This window comes from Saimiri boliviensis, chromosome 14 (assembly GCF_048565385.1).
Source record: "Saimiri boliviensis isolate mSaiBol1 chromosome 14, mSaiBol1.pri, whole genome shotgun sequence".
Lineage (NCBI taxonomy): Eukaryota > Metazoa > Chordata > Mammalia > Primates > Cebidae > Saimiri > Saimiri boliviensis.
In genome coordinates, this window is record NC_133462.1 from 1,213,609 (window position 1) to 1,238,121 (window position 24,513).

At 46.5% G+C, this 24,513-nt stretch overlaps 2 protein-coding genes across 2 annotated transcripts in view; both read right to left on the minus strand.

The window, feature by feature from the left end:
* The window catches only part of LOC101048742 (uncharacterized), a 264,023-nt gene that overhangs the window by 102,248 nt on the left and 137,262 nt on the right, over window positions 1-24,513 (minus strand). The window contains 1 exon segment of the mRNA XM_074385820.1: window positions 5,082-5,183. Within this exon segment, the coding sequence (XP_074241921.1) occupies window positions 5,082-5,183 (102 nt within the window).
* On the minus strand, window positions 5-5,051 carry LOC141581212 (uncharacterized). The gene is given in 2 exon segments (XM_074385830.1): window positions 5-3,008; window positions 3,010-5,051. Coding segments are annotated over 2 exon segments (1,509 nt in total). The 5' UTR covers window positions 4,440-5,051; the 3' UTR covers window positions 5-2,929.

The window sequence follows — 24,513 nt, forward strand, 5'->3', positions numbered from 1 at the left end:
CCTGTAATCTCAGCACTTTGGGAAGCTGCGGTGGATGGATCATTTGAGGTCACGACATGGTGAAACACCACGTCTACCAAAAATACAAAAATGAGCTGGGTGTGTGGGTGGGCGCCTGTAATCCCAGCTACTTGGGAGGCTGAGGCAAGACAATTGCTTGAGCCTGGGTAGGGGAGGTTGCAGTGAGCAGTGACAGAGAGAGACTGTTTAAAAAGAAAAAGAATCTCCCTTTAGCTCTGTCGTTTCCTCTTAGTAATTAACCATGAGCTGACTACACAGTCTGTTTACTGGCTAGAAATTCCCTGTCTGCGCTGTATTCGGAATTGAGCCTCGTTTCGAGGTCGCTCTCTCCCTATTCCAATAAGTCCTAATTGAAATCTGCTTTTACCACTTTAGATAGTATCCAGTGCTGGTTTCTTGAAATATACCTTAGACACTGTCATTTTTAAAAATAAAAGTAACTTTTAGAATATGTGGCAGTCATTATCACTTAAAGAAAACTTTAAGGGTTTCATTTTCATTCACCATTGTTCAATTTTAAAGAAATCATTTAATTTGGGTGCCACTTATTGACTTTTATTTTTTGAGACAAAAGTCTCACTCTGTTGCCCAGGCTGGAGTGCAAGCGTGATCTTGGTTCACTGCAACCTCCGCCTCCCAGGTTCAAGAGATGCTCCTGCCTCAGCCTCCTGAGTACATGGGACTACAGGTGCCCGCCACCACACCCAGCTAATTTTTCTGTTTTCAGCAGAGACGAGGTTTCACCATGTTGTCCAGGATGGTCTCGATCTCTTGACCTTGTCATCTGCCCGCCTGAGCCTCCCAAAGTGCTGGGATTACAAGCGTGAGCCACTGCACCTGGTCACCACTTATTCTTTGAGACAGAGATTTCCTTCTGTTGTCCAGGCTGGAGTGTAATGGCGTGATCTCCAACCACCTACTGTAACACCAGGACGAGGTGGGAGGCAAGTAGAGACTACTCCTGTAAATCAAAGCCAACCACAATTATTCAGACTAGCCAGTACTCAGATGTCGGCTCTGATCTGCCTTGCCTTTCCCATGGAAAACACAATAAAGGATCTGGTCTAGGCTTTCCCCTAGCTCTTGCCTCTTCCTTCACACTAAAACCTGTTCCTCCTGGGGCCCTGCATGGCACACTGTGCTTCAGATTTCTAGGGAAATTCTCAGAAACGCTGAACTTTTATTTCAGTGGCATTGAGCTCTCCATGTCCTTTTCCAATAAAGATCCATCCACAAATTGGCCTTTCTTGGCTGTGTAATATTACATATCACTCCAGCACGTCTCAATGCCTTCACCTTCTCTTTTCTCCATTATGCCTGCCACAATCTAAGACTCCATATAATTCAGAATTTTTTTTTTTCATATTTCCTCCTCTTTCTTCAGTACAATGTAAGCTACTGGGGTCTGTCTCTTGTTTTGCAAATGTCTCCTGCAGTAAAGACAGTGCCTGAAATACAGCAGGTATTTACTGAACATTTGTTACAACTATGAATAAGCATGAATACTACAGCATCCCTGTTCACCTCCACATTCTGATAGTGCTTTCTAAATGTTTTCTTTAGTTGCCCCTCCAGGTATTACTCAGAGTCACCAGAAACTCTAGCTGGTCACAAAAGGTACTTCTTGGGCCCATCGCACCTCTTTACTCCCAGGGTTAGTGAATGTACAGCAAAGACACTAAAGTAGCAAAGACATTAGGTATAGAGCCCAGGGAGGTACAGGAATCTAGGAAAACTACATTCATTGCTGCTCCAGGGACCTTGTCCGTAACAGTAACACAGTACTGGAGATCCTGAGATTTCTGGATACACTGATCCCATTCAGCCATAGTGCCTGGGCTGTCTGTGGTGTCTTTATAATGGACACTTGTCCTCTAGTTTGCCTCGATCTTCTCAAGCCCAATCATTCACACCTAATATTTATCAATTTTGTTTCCATACTGGATGCTTTAGATCTTACCAAGTGGCCTGTGTACCAGATTCCGGTTTTCAGAAAACATGGCCACTCAGCAGGTCCTGAGGAATAGGTTTACCTCAACAGTGTTGGGGAACATGGGACATATGCTAGAAACAAGATGCCCAATCCATGCAGTTTCAAAACACTACAGGCTGTCACAGCAGCAGCACCCTCCTCAACGTGACAGATGGGCTCTCAAATAACTCTAAAATCCGGACAAATCAGGCCTACAAAGATCTGAATTGTAACTTAACAAGCTTTGTCAGCTTTGCAAGTTAACTTAGTCCAGTCGAAAACTGGACTAAGAACTGTTCTCCGTCAACCCACTGTCCCATTTGAGGCACAAAGTTGGAGGCCCCCACAAAGGCGGTCTTCAGTTTGGCAGGGCCTGTTCTCAATCCAATCCAGTGAAAAGAACGTCCAAGATTAAAGGTGGCTTAAACTGTAAGGCCTTTATTATCACAAGCAGAGCAACATGAGGCAAGTACTTTCCCAGGCCAGGTGACTTGGAGGCTGGAAATATTCATTACAAGTATGTGAGACCAAGACTATCCATGAAGAAAGCAAACCTTTTGTATAAGGCACCAACAGATACAGCTCGGACCTTCCTGGCTAAAGATGGGTCATGTCCATATCTATACCTGTCACACAGAAGGGAATGAGGACCCCCAATGAACTCAGGCATTTCATGATTTTCTCCAGGGACCGGAAAATATAAAACCCTGTCTTCCCTGATGCTGGGGTATGTGAGCTGGTAGAGTTAAGATGGTTTTGGCCACAGGCACTGACAGTGACGTAACTCCAGCAAAAAACCTGACCAGGTCAGAAAGTGCAACATATCCCTAGAAGTTTCCTACATACCTGGCACCATAAGCTATCTCCCTTGAGTCAATGTTCAGATATATGAAGTTCAACATCTGACTGATGAGTTCTGTTGTATTCAAAGCAGTCCTAGAGCCTGCCTGCAGTGTGAACTTTCTGGTGCCGACTGAGGTGAAGGCTTAGGTGGTAGGCCTTCCCACATTCACTGCCTTTCTCCAGTGTGAAGTCTTTGGTGCCGAACAAGGTGGGAGTTTCTCATAAAGTCTTTCCCACATTTAGTGCATACAAAAGGCCTTTCACCAGTGTGAACCCTCTGGTGTGCAATAAAATCGAACCTTCGCCTAAAGAATTTCCCACATTCAATGCACTCAAAAGGCTTTGACTCAGTGTGAATACTCTCATGGTGAATAAGTGTAGACTGGTGTCTAAAGGCTTTCCCACAATCACTGCACTTATAAGGCCTTGCTCCACTGTGAACTCTCTGGTGTGCAATTAGATTGGAGTGATTGTTAAAATATTTCCCACATTCATTGCACTTATAAGGCCTTTCTCCAGTGTGGATTCTCTTGTGCACAGTAAGGCTGTGTTTATGACTGAAGGCTTTTCCACATTCGCAGCACTCATAAGGCCTTTCTCTAGTATGGATTGTCTGGTGCTGGACAAGTGTAGCTTTGTGGCTGAAGGTTTTTCCACATTCACTGCACTCATAAGGCCTTTCTCCAGTATGGATTCTCTGGTGCTGGACAAGTGTACTTTTGCGGCTGAAGGTTTTTCCACATTCACTGCACTCATAAGGCCTTTCTCCAGTATGGATTCTCTGGTGCTGGACAAGTGTAGCTTTGAGGCTGAAGGTTTTTCCACATTCGCTGCACTCATAAGGCCTTTCTCCAGTATGGATTGTCTGGTGCTGGACAAGTGTAGCTTTGTGGCTGAAGGTTTTTCCACATTCACTGCACTCATAAGGTCTTTCTCCAGTATGGATTGTCTGGTGCTGGACAAGTGTAGCTTTCTGGCAGAAGGCTTTTCCACATTCATTGCATTCATAAGGCTTCTCTCCACTATGGATTCTCTGGTGTTGGACCAGTGTGTCTTTGTGGCGGAAAGCCTTCCCACATTCACTGCACTTGTAATGCATTTGTTCACCATGAAATGCATCCTTATTCTCAGTGCTCCTATGTGTCTTCCTCTTGCTGTGGTAGATGGCCTTTTGTTGGCAAGCACCCAAAGTAGCCTGGAAGTTTTTCTGCTCCTCCTTACAGGCAAAGGGCTTTTCTGATGGGTGAGGTTCTTTGCTAACTTTGCAGTTCTTCACAAACGAGGCCTCACCTTCATCCCTTCTTAAGGGTTTCTCTATACTGTAATGCTTCTGGTTCTGGAGAAGGTTTGCACTGAACCCAAATTGTCTCCCACAAGCCTCACATGTGTGAAGTCCATGGTGTGTACCCTGGTGTTCATCCAGGTGCAAAATATCTTTCAAGATAGGGTAACATATGTCACAAAAGTGAGCCGTCTGAGTGGGTGAACCTGCCTTAGAAGTACTAATATGTGACATATTAGTATGGCTCTGTTCAGAAGATGCCTCTTCATCCTTCACTCCATGCCAACAACCTGAAGGCAGAAAAGTACTATTGATGTACATGGTGACTATGGTGAGTGGGGCAACTCCATCACAAATGAGTGTCTGGTGTACCCAGGACTGAGCACCTAAGTTTCCTGGTGGGACAGAGCTAGGATCGGGGTGAAGAAAGGGCTGCTATATAGTACTGGAATCTAAGGTCACCCGGAATGGAGATGGCCTCCCAAGAAACAAAGACACAAGGATGGGGTGTAGTGCAGGGAGAAGTGCAAGGTCTCCAACTTAATCCTCTGCAATGACTTTTGGCTGGACCTTGGCTGACTGTGGGTGACAGGAGACTGCTATGCAGAAATGTGTGTCCAGGCCCATGAACATGTGATTACAAGTGAGTGATGTGTTCAGGGACTGTTTCAGGATATGTACGCATCTTACGACACATTAGTGTTTAAGTGTAGTCCAATACTGGACAGCACTGAAGAGAGTCCTGTTGCTCTACTAGAGCCCCTCTGGTACAGAGTGGGAGAGAACAGCCCTGGGTGAGAAGTCAGATTAGAAATGACAAGAGTGTACACAACGGGGAAAAAAAGGTAGAAATAAGTTAGGACCTCTGGCCTTGGCACCAGTGATGGGCACAACATAGGTTTCTGGAACTATAGGAACCCAGCCCTGAGGTCATGCCCTCTCTCAGCCTCAGCTCCCACTTACCAGGGCCTGCCCAAGCCCCTCCTGCTGTGACTAGAGTCATGCCCTCTTCAGTTAGGCACCTGGAGTTCTCTCTCTTGCTACAGTTCAGCAACCACAGAGGATCTGGAAGATACAAAGCATAGACAGGCGAAAGATGAAACAGGCTGAGTGAGAAAGCACTAGCTCAGAGTAGCCCACCCATGCAAAATCACAAGAAAACAAACTACAAAATGAACCCCAGAAAACTGTCCTGCAGCAGGAACAGTCTAGTGGGCCCATAAGTGGTGACCATGATGACTGAAACTGATGACACAGGCCGACTCAAGGAAAATGCAATCAGAGGAAGGGGGTGGAGTCTGGAGGTGTCATGAGTGTGGACAGTCACTTGGCCAGGGAGAGGCCAAGCAGGATTCAGTGGTTTACCTTAGGACCCCTGACCCCTAAACCATTCCTGGCAAGGCTTCAGGGCAGCAGGAGCTGAGGAACACAGGGAACAGAGGAGACAATGCATCTTGCTGAGCCTTGACACCAGGGGACCTATGTGAGGGAATCAGGAAAGACAGCAGTGCCCATGCTCTAGCCATGGAAAGTCAAGAGCAATCCCTAGGGCAGAAAGGAAGAGCAGAGCCCAGCCCACAAAAATGGGACACTGAGGCCCTACCTAGGGAGAGTATAAATGCAAAGCACGGAAACCATTATTTCATCACAGAAGAGTCTCTGAGCCTCATCGAGCAGCTCCCATTCCTCCTAAGAGAAGCACACAAATAAGTCTTCAGAGATCACATAGTCCCGTGTGAAGTGGTGGACAACTCAGCCTAAGGTCAGCCTCTCTCTCCAGGATTCCTTGTCGCATCTAACTGTAATGAGATAACCGGCCCTAGTTTGACTGATGCCTCTTCTCTCCTCGTATTCCATTATTCATTTTGTCCAGCCCCTAACAGGCAAGTGGACAGATTAAACACCATGGCCTGGCTTCTCCTATCAGCCAGCTCCCCTAGGATCAACCGATGATGCCTCATACAGAACCTGAGCTCAGCATTGTCTCAGAAACCCTCAGTAGCAAAGCTTTGGGCCCATGAATTCACACTCCATCTACAGGTGCACATCACCCTTCTAGCCATACCTCCTTTACATCTATGGACACCCACTACGTAGGTACCACCCTGGCTTCCCAACATTCAAATCTACATACAGCATCCAGAAAATGCTTCGATGAGGCATGCCGGACCATATCTGTTCCTGGTCAATGGCCCCACTGCCATGGTTTCACTGAATCCAGCTATTAAACTCTCCCCTCCTGGCTCTATTTCATGGGTCAATTCAGCAGTGGAAAACCACATGCAGATCTCAGATAAACTCAGCATTGTTCTCCTTTGCTGCTGTACTACTGAGTTCAGCCACAGGCTTCATCTCAACATTTAACTCATTCAAATCGCACACCCGCTGGGCACCTACCCCAAGCACAGTGATTCTGCCTACAGACCCAATCTGTCCGTGGGCTAATTCACTAGCTTGAAATTCCACAGGGGCCACCACGGAAGCCTGAAGACACATAAAGAGCTGAATAAACACTGGCTCTGGCCTCACTGCCACTTCACTTCTATTACTACAGTACTTCACCTCACATCCACTCTCTCCCAGAAACACTTTGCCACCTGCCTGACCTCATTATTCCCCTTCCTCCCAAGGACACTTCCCTCCCTCTTCTAGCCTCTAAGATGGCCCCTACCCCCACCCTGCTGTGCCTGCCCTTACATTGTGCTCTCTGATGGCACTGCCACCATGATCTAAAGATTCTCCCTCTAAACTGGAAGCAAAACTCCATCCTGATCCACATGCCAGCTGCCACCCTGTGGATAGCTCCAACCTGAATCCCTTCTCTGAACTTCAGATCTCTGTGCCCAGCTGTCTACTTGACACCTCTACTCAAGTGTCTTTGGAACATGGCAGATTCCACATAGCCAAACTACAGTCGTGATATAACCTCTGAAAGGTACTCCTATCACCAACTTTGTCCCCTCAGTTGATGGCATCCTTGTATCTTCTCAGAATTAAAAAAAAAGCAGGGTCATCCTTCACCCCTTCCCTTTCCTATCTCATCCTCCAAAATCTGGTTGATCTCTCCTTTTTTTTTTTTTTTTTTAAATAGATATGAGGTTTCATTATGTTGGCCAGGCTGGTCTCAAACTCCTGACCTCAGGTGATCCACCCACCTCGGCCTCCCAAAGTGCTAGGATTACAGGCGTGAGCCACCACACCCAGCCTGGTTGGTCCTTCTTTAAGGAGAATGATTCAGAATCCATCCACATCTCCACTTCTACAGCCACCACTCTGGTCCAACCTAAACTGTTACATGAAGCTCCTCAGTGGTATTCCTTCCCTCATCCTCACTCCCACAGTCTTTTCTTCACTCGACAGTGAAGACAAAGCTAGTTAAGACCGAAGTCAGATCATTCCCTCCTAGCTCCAAACCTGCAGTGGCTCCTACCTCTCTCAGCAGAGAAACCCAGATCCTCAGGCTGCCTACGGTTCCTGGGCTGAATCCTGTTCCTGCTGTCTGATCACACCAGACATAATGGAGACCTGAGGTTCCCCAAACACTCCTAGTTTAGCCTCAAGTGAAGTATTTGCACATGCTGGTTCCTGTGCCTGAGATGATGCTCCATACTCCATCCCACTGCTTGCCAGAAATGGAAACCCTTCCACATAATTCCAAAACAGAATTTACAACACAGAGCTTTGGGTGACTGCAGGACCTCCCCAAACGGTAGGTAGAAGGGACACTGAAGAGTCTCAGAACACTCTTAATTCTCTATACTGAGTTGCTGAGATAATGGGGTGTGTTGGGGTAAGTGAGGGTCTGAGACAATCTGGACTCACCTAGGTAGGAATCACAAGCTTCTGCCACCATGGCAACCTCACAAGAAGAGGGAAGCTGGGAGTGGCAGGTTCCCACAGTGGGATCTCATGGACTGAACTGTTTCCCTAACCCCTGCCAACCCTGCCCTTTGGCAGGGATGATTTCGGGTTACCTCTCTAACTTCAGATACTCAGACCTCAGTGCCGGCTCCTACTAGCTGTGTGGACGTAAACAGAGTGGTGTTTCGGTGTCCTCATGTTACAAGTGGGAAGAATAATGGCACCCACCTCATAGGGCTGTTGTTTCTTTTTTCTTTTTTTTTTCCTTTTTAATTTTTTGAGACAGAGTTACGCTCTTGTTACCCAGGCTGGAGTGCAATGGCGCGATCTCGGCTCACCGCAACCTCCGCCTCCTGGGTTCAAGCAATTCTCCTGCCTCAGCCTCCTGAGTAGCTGGGATTACAGGCAAGCGCCACCATGCCCAGCTAATTTTTTGTATTTTTAGTAGAGACGGGGTTTCACCATGTTGACCAGGATGGTCTCGATCTCTCGACCTCGTGATCCACCCGCCTCGGCCTCCCAAAGTGTTGGGATTACAGGCTTGAGCCACCGCGCCCGGCCAGGGCTGTTGTTTCTATCAGGCTTGTCTGTACATGTCAAGTGCCTCTGAAACAGCTACTACTATCCATGCAAATAAACTGATACGTTTTTGAAAAATTAGGTTTGTTTTGCTTGCTTTAAATACTTTTCAGAAAATTTGGGAAGATTTGCCATTGCAATAAAATACTTTAGGCAAATTAATACTTTGAGCAATCATTAAGTGCTGGTGTAAGTTTAACTTATAATATATACAGATTTTCTAGTTCCCTACTTCTGTGTACTTGCAAGGTGTACGCTAGCCTTTGCACTGAACCAGCCTACTTGATACATATTCCTCTGAAAGGGAGCTGCATGATCCTTCATTAGAGATGTTCATCCTTTCTGCTTACCCGCACTGGCTGGGGATGGGACTGCTCCACAGGCAGTGCCCGTGACAGCGTGGTGAGACTTTCGGGTAGCAAATCTACTGCATTCCACACCTCGGTCTCCAGTGCAGGCCTTGCTACTTATACTCTACAGCCCTCTCCGCTTACTGACACCATATAGAATCCTCCCTGCAAGATTCTTTGAATTGGCTGCACCATGGACTACAGCGTGGTGACCCCTGTGACCCACACGTACAACTCCAGAAGGCCTCCTGGAGCCAGAAAGTCTGAAGGAAAGGGAAAACCACAGAAGAAGATGCAGGGCTGGTTCCTGCAGTACCCGATTAACTGATCTTCCATTTTCCCATTGTTCTTGCCTCAACCATTCGTGCCTTAAATGATAACCCAACCTTGTGACACTAGACCTTGTGACACTACCCTCTCCCCCCATCGAACCCGGTGCCCCTCCCCGCGGCTGGCAGCTTGAAAAAGCGCGCTGAATTGTAACTTCCCACTGCCTACCCCAACCTCTGAAAGCAACTCTTATCCCACCGCCCTCCGCTGACTCTCTTTTCAGACTCAGCGCACTTGTACCCGAGTGAATAAACAGCCTTGTTGCTCACACAAAGCCTGTTTTGGTGGTCTTGTCATTCATAGCACGCCTACCATCTGGTGTTGAAACCTGGGACAGGGATACTCCTGTGGGAGACCAACTCCTGGCCCTGCTCTTACTCTGTGAAGAAACCCACCTGTGACCTCAGCACCTCAGACCAGCCCGACAACCTTCTCACCACCTTCAGATCAGGGAAGCAGTCTCTCCCTCTCTCTTCCTTTAAATCTTTCTCCTTCTAAGTAAAGAAGAGCCGTCTCAGGGACAAGTCTCTCCCAAACCCTCCCAGCCCCCCGGCTCTTTTCCTTTAACTCCTTCTGCTTCTTTTTTTTTTTTTAATTTTAATTTTATTTTTAAAAAATTATTTATTTAGGCCGGGCGCTGTGGCTCAAGCCTGTAATCCCAGAACTTTGGGAGGCCGAGGCGGGTGGATCACGAGGTCAAGAGATCGAAACCATCCTGGTCAACATGGTGAAACTCCGTGTCTACTAAAAATACAAAAAATTAGCTGGGCGTGGTGGCACGTGCCTGTAATCCCAGCTACTCAGGAGGCTGAGGCAGGAGAATTGCCTGAACCCAGGAGGCGGAGGTTGCGGTGAGCTGAGATCGCGTCATTGCAATCCAGCCTGGGTCACAAGAGCGGAACTCCGTCTCAAAAAAACAGAAACAAAAACAAAAAAAAATTATTTATTTATTTTTTTAAAGATGGGGGTTTCACCATGTTGGTCAGGTTGGTCTTGAACTCCTGACCTCAGGTGATCCGCCCGCCTTGGCCTCCAAAGTGCTTGGATTACAGGCGTGAGCCACCACGCCCGGCCTAACTCCTTCTGCTTCTAAGTAGAGGCAAAGGAGACTCTGCATCCGCAATGTTAGTCATGAAATCCACTAGGTCAGACGGGCCTTCCTTGGTGTCTGGTCACTCGCAGGGATGCCTGCTTTGATCACTCACCCATGTTACAGTCCAGGACTCGGTCAGGAATGCCTACTGAAAATCCTGGTAGCTGCTCACTCCATCTCCTTGTCTTTTCTCTAGTTCTTTCCTTAAAACTTATCTCCTTCGCTATGAGCAGTGTTCTGCCCTCTTCCTCAGTCTTCGACTCTAGCCTGCATCCTAAAAACCTAAAACCTCTTCAACTGTAGCCCAAACTGAAACCTAAACGTCTTTTTTTCTGCAATACAGCCTGATCCCAGTACATGTTAGACGACGGTTCCAAATGGTCAGAAAACAATACTTACAATTTTTCTATTCTGTGAGACCTAGACAATTTTCACAAATGAATAGGCAAATGGTCTAAGGTGCCTGATGTCCAAGCATTTTTTTACACACCAATCCCTCTCTAATTTCTGCTTTCAATGCAGCCAATCCCAAATTTTCCTTTTCTCTCCTCTGTCCACCACTCTTTTTTTTTGAGATGGAGTTTCGCTCATTACCCAGGCTGGAGTCCAATGGCGCGATCTCGGCTCACCGCAACCTCCGCCTCCTGGGTTCAGGCAATTCTCCTGCCTCAGCCTCCTGAGTAGCTGGGATCACAGGCACGCGCCACCATGCCCAGCTGATTTTTTTGTATTTTTAGTAGAGACGGGGTTTCACCATGTTGACAGGGATGGTCTCGATCTCTTGACCTCGTGATCCACCCGCCTCGGCCTCCCAAAGTGCTGGGATTACAGGCTTGAGCCACCGTGCCCGGCCTCTGTCCACCACTCTTACCTCCGCCAGTAACTCAGAATCTTCCTTGTCTATTAACTCTTCCAATCTTTCTCCTCCTCACCTGTCCAAACCAGGCCCTAATGCAGGCCCTAATCCCCTGCCCCCCAAAGCCTCCCTCCTCTTCCTCTGCCCACAACCCACCTCCTTATGCCTTCCGTCACCTCCCCACCTCATATCTGGTCCAGCTTACAGTTGAGTCCCAGGGCAAACTCCTCTGCCTCTGCCCAACAATTCCCCCTTCCAAAGATAACTGGAGCCAAAGGCAAAATTAGGGTGCACATTTCTTTCTCCTTATCCAATCTTTCCCAACTTGGCCAATGGTTAGGCTCATTTTCATCAGATTCTCCAATACTTAACCCAGTCCTATAATCTCACCTGGAGTGGCTTAAATATCATCCTTACTTCTACGCCACTCCTAAAAGACGTTTATGACTCAGTCAGCCCCTGACATTACAAAAAAGCTACAGAAATTTAAATCTGGCCCTCAAACGCCACAACAGGAATTAATCAACCCGGTCTTCAAGGTGTTCAATAATAGGGAAGAAGCAGCTGCCCACAGATGCTTGCCTCTGTCACAAGAACAAACCTCAGCCACACCACCAGCTCACAAAGACTTCAAAGCACCGGGAATGCAGCATCCACTGCCCCTCCCGGACCATGCTTCAAGTGTCGGAAACCTGGCCACTGGGCCAAGGAATGCCCAAAGTCAGGGATTCCTCCTAAGCCCTGCCCTGTCTGTGGGGTCCCCACTGGAAGTTGGACTGACTCACATCACTGCTCCTCGGCTTGGCAGCTAAAGACTGACGCTGCCTGAACATCTTCGAGGCCCCCTGGACAATCATGGACGCCGAGCTTGGGTTAACTCTTACAGTGGAGGTAGAGTCCATCCCCTTCTTAATCAATACAGGGGCCACCCACTCCATGCTGCCTTCTTTTCAGGGTCGTCTCCTTGGCCTCCATAACTGTTGTGGGAGTTGACGGCAAGGCTTCCAAAACTCCCAAAGTCTAGTGTCAATTACGCCAGCAATCATTTCCACATTCTTTCCTGATTATCCCCACTTGTCCAGTTCCCCTGTTAGGCCAAGATATCCTAAAACAATTGTCTGCCTGAGCTATTTGTGGACTACAGCCACACCTCACTACCGCCCTCCTCCCCAAACCCCACCTCCCTCAATAGCTCCCTTATGTCCCCCTCCCTTCACCCTACGGGGTGGAACACTACCTTCCCTTCACCTTACAGCGTGGAACACTACCTTTCCATCCCTTGCTCACTCATCGATCGCCATCCCCTTAAAACCTGACCACCCTTATCCTGCCCAGCACCAGTACCCCATCTCAGCACAAGCCTTAAAAGGCCTAAAACCTGTTATAACTCACTTACTACAACATGGCCTTTGAGTTCTCACTAACTCCCTATAAGACCCCCATCCTACCCACCCAAAAACCAGATAAATCCTACAGGCTAGTCCAAAACCTTCACCTTATTAAGCAGCTAGTGCTCCCCATCCATTCTGCAGCACCAAACCCTTATACCCTCCCCAACTTCTCTGAAACTCACCTGAATTTCTGAAGAAACTTAAACGCCCCGCTCCTGTCTGTCTTGCCGCTTCACCCTCTTCCTCCATTCTGTGTGCCAAAACATTTCCTGGTTCAACCCCTGGCTGCCACCGTTAAGTCTCTCCTAAAGTGAATAACCCTCTTTTCCAAGGTACCCCATGTGACTTCTCCCCCAATGAAGTAAAACTGTTTACTTTCCTCTCCATTCCATGTCTGCCTATTCCTCCTGCTCCCTTGGCTGCTCCATATAATTGCACCTATTATTTCCATTACCTCAACAAAACCCTTAACTTACCCATCCTTTGCTAAACCAGTCCAGCCCAACCCTAACAAAAGCTTGCTGGCTTTGCATCTGTCAGCTACAACTTATCCTGCCACTCCCATCCCTGCAAAAACATGGGTTCTTACTTGCCTAACTTATCACCCTCGTTATGAAGGAAAAAGCCCCTTTCAACTCTTAAACATGCAGTCGTTAGCTGAGTTCTCCATCACTGACATAACGGAACATACCCTAACAGGACACGCAGTACAGCGTCTGCACGCCTGCATTTCCAGCCTCACTCCATATACAGGTAATAAACCCATACACGGTTCTGTAACCCTGTGGTTTACACAACCTTTACTGCGTAAAGGCCTTCTGCAAACAGCAGTGTTAGGAAAAAGATGTCAGTCCCCTTTACGCTTCCAACGCGATCGGTCCTCCAGCCCCTCTCTTGGCCACCTACTCCCCCATGAATGCAACTTTACCTTACAACTCCAGGCCCCAAGAGACTATCAAAACTTTCCAGTTACGAATGCTGGGAAGATGGCCACCTAAGAACAGCGCAGGACTTCAGCTCCCAGTGAAAGTGCAGAGGGTGAGTGGACGCCGCATTTCCAGACGAACTCTTACAGCCCACAGACCAGGAGATACCCAGGCAGAGGGGTCGCCAGCATCGCAGTCCCAGCCGGTGCGGCTGTTTTGGCCCCCGTGGGGCTGATTCCGCCCGCGCCCCTGCTGTGACCACGCCCTGTTGCTGCGGTTCTCCGTACAAAAGCCACTGGTCTGGGAGCCCTCTTAGCTGGCGAGCAGAGCCCTGAGACGGCAGAGTTCCCCACTCATCTGAAATGGCGAGTCAGGCCAGGAGATTCCTAGGCAAAAAATCCGCCAGGAGCCGGCGCCGCAGTTCCAGCCGACTCCTCACAGCACGGGCGATCCCGGCCCCTTTTCAGCAAGGGACCGGAAGGCGGGGTCGTTCAACTTAAAAGAAAAGACTCTGAGTCAGGGAGCCAGGTGATCAGGCTGGGTCGGTCCCACCCCTCCACCCCCAACAACAACGAAAACAAAAACAATAATTGGAAACCCTCTGGGTGGAGGCCTTCAAACCAAGCACAGCTGAACCGGGACGGTCCGGCTCCGTGGGGGAGGGGCTTCCGCCATTACTGAGACTCTCCACCGCTATGGAGGCAGGCTGCCGTTGCCAAGGCAACCCGCCGTTGCCGAGGCAACCTGCCACAACAGACAGAGTCCGCCATAACAGAGGCGGGGCCACCACTGCCCAGACAGTTCTAACTACGCCCATATAAAAAAGACTACAGGGAAGAGCTCAGGGCAGCTGGGCGGAGCCCACAGCAGCTCAGCAAAGCCCCTGCGGGCAGGCAGTGGCTAGGGGTGCTGCTAGCTGGGCGGGTCAGACCTGAAAGAAAAATCAAAAAAGGCAGTAGTGCAAGGGAAACTCATAAAGCTCCAACTCCCTGGGACAGAGACAGACAACAGGTGGATAAACCCACAAAAATGGGAAGAAACCAGCACAAAAAGGATGAAAACTCCCAAAACCAGAACACCTCTCCTCCTAAAAGGGATCACAACTCCTCACCAGCAAGGGAACCAGACCGGACGGAGAGGGAGGGTGATGAAATGACAGAATCAGACTTCAGAAGGTGGGTAGTAAGAAACTGCAGTGAGCTAAAAGAACATGTTCTAACCGAACGCAAAGAAAAGAGGAAACTTGAAAAAAGATTGGACGAACTGCTGACGAGAATGGACAGCATAGAGAGGAGTATAAGTGAATTGATGGAGCTGAAAAACGCAACGCGAGAACTTCGTGAAGCATGCACAAGCTTCAACAGCCGAATTGACCAAGCAGAAGAAAGGGTATCAGAGGTCGAAGATCAACTCAATGAAATAAAAAGAGAAGGCAAGAACAGAGAAAAAAGCGCAAAAAGGAAAGAACAAAATCTTCAAGAAATGTGTGACTATGTGAAAAGACCTAATCTACGTCTGATAGGTGTACCTGAATGTGATGAAGAGAATGAATCCAAGCTGGAAAATACTCTTCAGGATATTATCCAGGAAAACTTCCCCAACCTAGCAAGGCAGACCAATATTCAAATCCAGGAAATACAGAGAATACCACAAAGATATTCCTCAAGAAGAGCAACCCCAAGGCACATAATCGTCAGATTCACCAGGGTTGAAATGAAAGAGAAAATGCTAAGGGCAGCCAGAGAGAAAGGTCGGGTTACCCACAAAGGGAAGCCCATTAGACTCACAGCAGATCTCTCAGCAGAAACCCTACAAGCCAGAAGAGATTGGGGGCCAATATTCAACATCCTTAAAGAAAAGAACTTTCAACCCAGAATCTCCTATCCAGCCAAACTAAGCTTCATAAGTGAAGGAAAAATAAAATCCTTTGTGAACAAGCAAGCCCTCAGAGATTTCATCACCACCAAACCTGCCCTACAAGAACTCCTGAAAGAGGCTCTACACATATAAAGGAACAACCAGTACCAGCCACTCCAAAAACACACCAAATGGTAAAAGAGCATCAACACATTCAAGAATCTGCATCAACTAACCAACAAAACAGCCAGGTAGCATCAAAATGACAGTATCAAATTCACACATAACAATACTATCCCTAAATGTCAATGGACTAAATGCCCCAATCAAAAGACACAGACTGGCAAATTGGATAAAAAGCCAAAACCCATCAGTGTGCTGTATCCAGGAAACACATCTTACACGCAAGGATACACAAAGGCTCAAAATAAAGGGATGGAGGAAGATCTACCAAGCAAATGGAGAGCAAAAAAAGGCAGGAGTTGCAATTCTCATCTCTGATAAAATAGACTTTAAAGCAACAAAGATCAAAAGAGACAAAGAAGGACATTACATAATGGTAAAAGGATCACTGCAACAAGAAGAGCTAACGATCCTAAATATATACGCACCCAATACAGGAGCACCCAGATACATAAGGCAAGTTCTTAATGACTTACAAAGAGACTTAGACTCCCACACAATAATAGTGGGAGACTTTAACACCCCATTGTCACTATTAGACAGATCAACCAGACAGAAAATCAACAAGGATATCCAGGACCTGAACTCAGACCTGGAACAAGCAAACCTAATAGACATTTACAGAACTCTCCACCCCAAATCCACAGAATATACATTCTTCTCAGCACCACATCACACCTACTCTAAAATTGACCACATAATTGGCAATAAATCACTCCTCAGCAAATGCAAAAGAACAGAAATCATAACAAACAGTCTCTCAGATCACAGTGCAATCGAGTTAGAACTCAGAATGCAGAAACTAACTCAGAACCCCGCAGCTTCATGGAAACTGAACAACGGACTCTTGAATGTTGACTGGATAAACAATGAAATGAAGGCAGAAATAAAGATGTTCTTCGAAACCAATGAGAATGAAGACACAACATACAAGAATCTCTGGGACACATTTAAAGCAGTCTCTAGAGGAAAATATATAGCAATGAGTGCCCACATGAGAAGAAAGGAGAGATCGAAAATTGACACCCTATCATCAAAATTGAAAGAGCTAGAGGAGCAAGATCAAAAAAAACTCAAAACCTAGCAGAAGACAGGAAATAACTAAGATCAGAGCAGAACTGAAGGAAATAGAGACACAAAAAACTCTTCAAAAAAATCAATAAATCCAGGAGCTGGTTTTTTGAAAAGATCAACAAAATAGACAGACCACTAGCCAGATTAATAAAAAAGAAAAGAGAGAATAACCAAATTGATGCAATAAAAAACGATAAAGGGGATATCACCACAGATTCCACAGAACTCCAAACCATCATCAGAGATTATTACAAACAACTCTATGCACATAAACTAGTAAACCTGGAAGAAATGGATAAATTCCTGGACACCTGCATCCTCCCAAGCCTAAACCTGGAAGAAGCCGAAACCCTGAATAGACCGATAACATGGTCTGAAGTCGAGGCAGCAATAAAGAGCCTACCACCCCCCAAAAAAAGCCCAGGTCCAGATGGGTTCACAGCTGAATTCTACCAGACATACAAAGAGGAGCTGATACCATTCCTTCTGAAACTATTCCAGACAATCCAAAAAGAGGGAATCCTTCCCAAATCATTTTACAAGACAAACATCATCCTGATACCAAAACCCGGCAGAGACTCAACAAGAAAAGAAAATTTCAGGCCAATATCCATGATGAACATAGATGCAAAAATCTTCAATAAAATACTGGCAAACCGATTGCAACAGCCTATCAAAAAGCTCATCCACCATGATCAAGTAGGATTCATCCCGGGGATGCAAGTCATTTATGGACATACGCAAGTCCATAAACGTAATTCACCACATAAACAGAACCAAAGACAAAAACCACATGATTATCTCAATTGATGCAGAGAAGGCTTTTGACAAAATTCAACAACCCTTTCTGCTAAAAACCCTCAATAAACTAGGTATCGACGGAACGTATCTCAAAACAATAAAAGCTATTTACGACAAACCAACAGCCAATATCATACTGAATGGGCAAAAACTGGAAGCATTCCCTTTGAAATCTGGCACAAGACAAGGATGCCCTCTCTCACCACTCCTATTCAATATAGTACTGGAAGTTCTAGCCAGAGCAATCAGGCAAGAAAAAGAAATAAAGGGTATCCAAATTGGAAAGGAGGAAAATCAAATTGTCTCTATTTGCAGATGACATGATTGTATATCTGGAAGACCCCATCATCTCAGCCCAAAATCTCCTGAAACTGATAAACAACTTCAGCAAAGTCTCAGGATACAAAATCAACGTGCAAAAATCACAAGCATTCCTATACACCAGTAATAGACTTAAAGAGAGCCAAATTAAGAACGAACTGCCATTCACAATTGCTACAAAGAGAATAAAATATCTAGGAACACAACTAACAAGGAACGTAAAGGACCTCTTCAAGGAGAACTACAAGCCATTGCTCAACGAAATAAGAGAGGATACAAACAGATGGAGAAACATTCCATGTTCATGGTTAGGAAGAATCAACATCGTGAAAATGGCCATACTGCCCAAAGTAATTTACAGATTCAATGCTATTCCCATCAAGCTACCAACGACCTTCTTCACAGAACTGGAAAAAAACACCTTAAACTCAGGCCGGGCGCGGTGGCTCAAGCTTGTAATCCCAGCACTTTGGGAGGCCGAGGCGGGTGGATCACGAGGTCGAGAGATCGAGACCATCCTGGTCAACATGGTGAAACCCCGTCTCTACTAAAAATACAAAACATTAGCTGGGCATGGTGGCGCATGCCTGTGATCCCAGCTACTCAGGAGGCTGAGGCAGGAGAATTGCCTGAACCCAGGAGGCGGAGGTTGCGGTGAGCCGAGATCGCGCCATTGCACTCCAGCCTGGGTAACAAGACTGAAACTCCGTCTCAAAAAAAAAAAAAAAAACACCTTAAACTTCATATGGAACCAAAAGAGAGCCCGCATAGCCAAGTCAATTCTAAGCAAAAAGAACAAAGCAAGAGGCATCATACTACCGGACTTCAAACTATACTACAAGGCTACAGTAACCAAAACAGCATGGTACTGGTACCAAAACAGAGATATAGACCAATGGAACAGAACAGAGGCCTCACAGGAAATACAACATACCCACAACCATCTGATCTTCGACAAACCTGACAAAAACAAGCAATGGGGAAAGGACTCCCTGTTTAATAAATGGTGTTGGGAAAACTGGCTAGCCATGTGCAGAAAGCAGAAACAGGACCCCTTCCTGACACCTTACACCAAAATTAACTCCAGATGGATTAAAGACTTAAACATCAGACCTAATACCATAAAAACCTTAGAAGAAAATCTAGGCAAAACCATTCAGGACATAGGTGTAGGCAAGAACTTCATGACCAAAACGCCAAAAGCAATGGCAACAAAAGCCAAAATAGACAAATGGGACCTAATCAAACTCCACAGCTTCCGCACGGCAAAAGAAACAGTCAGTAGAGTGAATCGGCAACCAACAGAATGGGAAAAAATTTTTGCAGCCTACCCATCTGACAAGGGGCTGATATCCAGAATTTACAGAGAACTAAAGCAGATCTACAAGAAAAAAACAAACAAGCCCATTCAAAAATGGGCGAAGGATATGAACAGATACTTTACAAAAGAAGACATACAGGAGGCCAACAAACATATGAAAAAATGCTCATCATCACTGGTCATCAGAGAAATGCAAATCAAAACCACATTGAGATACCATCTCACACCAGTTAGAATGGCGATCATTAAAAAATCGGGAAACAACAGATGCTGGAGAGGATGTGGAGAAATAGGAACACTTTTACACTGTTGGTGGGAATGTAAATTAATTCAACCATTGTGGAAGACAGTGTGGCGATTCCTCAAGGACCTAAAAATAGAAATCCCATTTGACCCAGCAATCCCATTACTGGGTATATATCCAAAGGATTATAAATCATTCTACTACAAGGACACGTGCACACAAATGTTCATTGCAGCACTGTTTACAATAGCAAAGACCTGGAACCAACCCAAATGCCCAACGATGATAGACTGGATAGGGAAAATGTGGTACATATACACCATGGAATATTACGCAGCCATCAAAAACGATGAGTTCGCGTCCCTTGTAGGGACAAGGATGAACCTGGAAACCATCATTCTCAGCAAACTGACACAAGAGCAGAAAATCAAACACCGTATATTCTCACTCATAGGCGGGTGTTGAACAATGAGAACATATGGACACAGGGAGGGGAGCACTACACACTGGGGTCCGTTGGGGGGAAATGGGGGAGGGGCGGGGGGGTGGGGAGGTGGGAAGAGATAGCATGGGGAGAAATGACAGATATAGGTGAGGGGACGGAAGGCAGCAAACCACACTGCTATGTGTGTACCTATGCAACAATCTTGCATGTTCATCACATGTACCCCAAAACCTAAAATGCAATAAAATAAAATAAAAGAAAAGAAAAGAAAGAAAAAAAAAAACTTTCCAGTTACCCAAACCGCTTCATTTAGCCTATCTGTCTGCTTTACAGGACCCCCAATAATCAGCACCACCTCTTTGCTTAACAATCAGGGTTTTGTGTTGGCAGACATACCCCTTGCATGACTATTCACCCCTGGACCCATTGTAATAACACAGCTCCCACTTCTCTTTAACTCACCCGCATCTGCGAAGTGGAATCATCTTTTTCTTAACACTACTATTTGCAAAAGGCCTTTAGACAGTCGCCCCCGTTACTTAAACCACACCTCAGAAAGTCTCTGTTGCTATAATTTTCTGTCTAATTGTGCTCAAATTCACTGTACTCATTTACTTTTACATGCCCTGCTTTTGTTTAAGTTGCCAGTTTACATTTTTCCTCCAGGCAACTACAGCTAGTATTTCATGGTTTTACCCTCAAGCTGCCAACCTTAACTCTCTCTTAGAGTGAATAGATAACCTTCAGTGGCAGGGAAGTCTCCAATTGTTGACCCCAATTGTTATTTTCTTTTCTCTTATACTCACTTTTTTTTATTGTTCGTTTTTCTTTTTATATATTCACTTTTTTTTTTTTTTTTTTTTTTTGAGACGGAGTTTCGCTCTTGTTACCCAGGCTGGAGTGCAATGGCGCGATCTCGGCTCACCACAACCTCCGCCTCCTGGGTTCAGGCAATTCTCCTGCCTCAGCCTCCTGAGTAGCTGGGATTACAGGCACGCGCCACCATGCCCAGCTAATGTTTTGTATTTTTAGTAGAGACCGGGTTTCACCCTGTTGACCAGGATGGTCTCGATCTCTTGATCTCGTGATCCGCCCGCCTAGGTCTCCCAAAGTGCTGGGATTACAGGCTTGAGCCACCGCGCCCGGCCCCTGATCTCGATCTCTTGACCTCCTGATCCACCCGCCTCAGCCTCCCAAAGTACTGGGAAAACAGGCATGAGCCACCACGCCCAGTCTGATCTGATCTACTTTTTGAGACTTCCAAAATCACAAGCTATGCCTCACTCTATACAGCTTTCACAATCTTCAATCTTTAGCATCCTCTTGGCTTCTTCCACATCTGTTATCTGCCCCACATCTTACTCAACTCTATTCGCTCTTTATTGAGACTACCACTGTGACTACTGCACATGATCCCAATTTTAATCCAGCCTCTCATCTAATACCAAACACAAATGCAAAACCCGCACCACATGACTGTATCTCCCTGACTCACATTGCTGTCTCCTCTTTTCCCCCACATCTCTCTTTTTCCTATCCGAGACTGATCACACATGGGTTATTAATGGCAGTTCTTCAAAACCTAACCAGTCCTCTCCAGGACAGGCTGGCTGTGCTGTTGTCTCCCACACTTCTATCATTGAAGTTGCCATCCTTCCCCTGTCTACTATTTCTCAACAAGCTGAACGGATAGCACTCACATGTGCCCTCACCCTGGCAAAAGGGCTAAAAGTCAACATCTTCATGAGTCCAAATATGCTTTCCACATCTTCCATCACCACACTGTCATCTGGGCAGAAAGGTGCTTTCTCACTACACAGTGATCTTCCATTATCAATGCTTCTTTAATAAGAACTCTCCTGGGCCGGGCGCGGTGGCTCAAGCCTGTAATCCCAGCACTTTGGGAGGCCGAGGCGGGTGGATCACGAGGTCAAGAGATCGAGACCATCCTGGTCAACATGGTGAAAGCCCGTCTCTACTAAAAATACAAAAAATTAGCTGGGCGTGGTGGCGCGTGCCTGTAATCCCAGCTACTCAGGAGGCTGAGGCAGGAGAATTGCCTGAACCCAGGAGGCGGAGGTTGCGGTGAGCCGAGATCGCGCCATTGCACTCCAGCCTGGGTAACAAGAGCGAAACTCCATCTCAAAAAAAAAAAAAAAAAAAAAGACCTCTCCTTAAAGCTGCCCTTCTCCCAGCCAAGGCCGGAGTTGTCCACTTTCAAGGACACCAAAAAACTTTAGATCCCATTGCCCAAGGAAATGCTTATGCCAATGAGACAGCCAAGAAGGCAGCCTACGCACCAATATCCCCCACCAGCGGACAATATTTTTCTTTTTCCTCAATTACTCCTACTTACTCTCCTTCTGAATCCTTAACCGACCAGTTGCTCCCCACTCAAGATAGTTGGTTTTTCGATCAAGGAAAATTCCCTCTTCCTGCCTTGCAAGCCCAGTCTAACCTCTCTGCCTTTCACAACCACTTTCATTTGGGATATAAGCCTTTGGCCCGTTTCTTAGAACCTCTTATCTCCTTCCCTTCGTGGAAATCCATCCATAAAACAATTACATCTCAGTGCTCCATCTGCCACTCTACCAACCCCCAGGGACTTCTAAGACCTCCCTCCCTTTCCCGTTCACCAAGCCCGGGGATTTACCCACATGTAATACGGCAAATTGACTTTATTCATAAGCCTTGTGTCCGAAAATTCAAATATCTTCTTGTACAGGTGGATATCTTTACAGAGTGTATTGAAGCCTTCCCTTCTGGAACAAAAAAGGCCACTGCTGTTATTTCTTGTCTGTTAAATGATATCATTCCCCTATTTGGCCTGCTGACTTCCATATAATTTGACAACGGTCCCATTTTCATTAGCCAAATCACCCAAGCAGTCTCTGCAGGCCCTTAGCATTCAAAGGAATCTCCATGCCCCTTAGCACCCTCAGTCATCAGGAAAAGTAGAAAAAGCTAATCGCCTCCTAAAAACAAATCTTATCAAACTCACCCTTCAATTAAAGAAGAACTGGGTATCCCTTTTATCTACTGCTCTTCTCTGAATTCATGTCACTCGTCAGGAACCCACAAGATACAGCCCCTTTGAGCTCTTTTTTTTTTCTGAGATGGAGTCTTGCTCTGTCACCAGGCTGGAGTGCAGTGGCGCAATCTCGGCTCACTGCAACCTCTGCCTCCTGGGTTCAAGCAATTCTTCCGCCTCAGCCTCCTGAGTAGCTGGGACCACAGGTGCACGCCACCATACCCGGCTAATTTTTGTATTTTTAGTAGAGACAGGGTTTCACCATGTTGGCCAGGATGGTCTCGATCTCTTGACCTCGTGATCCGCCCACCTTGGCCTCCCAAAGTGCTGGGATTACAGGCGTCAGCCACCGTGCCCGGCCTCCCTTTGAACTCTTACATGGCTATACCTTTTTGCTTGGGCCTAACCTTCTCCCAGACACTAGCCCTCCTGGAGACTATCTTCCCATTTCACAACAAAATAGGCAGGAAATTCATCAAGCTGCTAACCTCCTCCCCACTCCACATACACGGCCTTATGAGGACACCCTAACTGGATGATAAGTGCTGCTCAAGGATCTAACCTTTCCAGCTCTACAGCCTCAGTGGAAGGGCCCCTACCTGGTTATCTACACTACTCCAACTGCTGTCCATCCACAAAACCCTCCCCACTGGGTTCACCGGTCCAGGATTAAATTGTGCCCATCAGACAACCAGCCTAGCCCATCTATCTCCTCTTGAAAGCGCAAGTACTCTCTCCTACTTCTCTTAAGCCTACTCAAATTCCTGAAGAGTAGACACAAGCCACACACCAGTTTAGTTTATATTTCAACATCAACAGGAATCCTCATCTTAATTTGCAGCAGGACTCTACACGGTCACCCCTAAAGCTTGGTCTGTACCTCACAAGCTCTCTATTTCTGTTGCTTTCTGTCTAACTATACTTCTAATCACCCTTCTCATCTACATTTAAATGCCCTAGGCCTGCTGGCCTTGCTGGTTTACTATTTTCCTCGAGAGCATTTTGGCTGACATCTCCTGATTCTACCCACAAACACTCACCCTTGACTCCTTCCTTGAATGGATAGATGACCTTATGTAGCAAGGGACACTCCAATTCTTTTACCCTAATGAAGTTCTCTTCCTTACTCTTCTACTCACTCTTATTCTCAGTCCCATTCTGTAACTCCCTATCCCTTCCTAATTATCTTCAACATACCATCAATCCAACCCATTTCCTCCTCACTAATTCCAACCCGTTGTTGGCGAATAATTGCTGGCTCTTCATCTCTCTTTGCTCTTCCTCTTATACCACTATTCCTGCCCTGTAGCTGACTGGGCTACCTCTTCCATCTCCCTATACCTCTGCATCTCTTTTAACAGTCCCCATCTCTACCCTCCCGTGGAGCCTCTCTCTTTCTTAGACAAGTTTAGGAAAAACTCCTCAGACATTTCATACCAACAAGCTGCTATACTTGTCCTCAACTATCTACGGCAACTCTTACCTCATATGAACTCCACTCCGTCCGTATTAGGAACCCTTACTACAGAGACAACTATCCCCACTCTTGCTCCTCTATGCATTTCCCGTCAACGAACCAATGTAATTCCCTTGTGTCACTTTCCCCCTTCCAAGTGCTCCGTTACTCTCCATCTCCAAGGCCCTGGCGCACACGTGAATATGCCTGCAGGAGCATACTCACTTCACTTCACTGACAAACCCTTTATCACTAATAACCTCAAAAATGTTAACA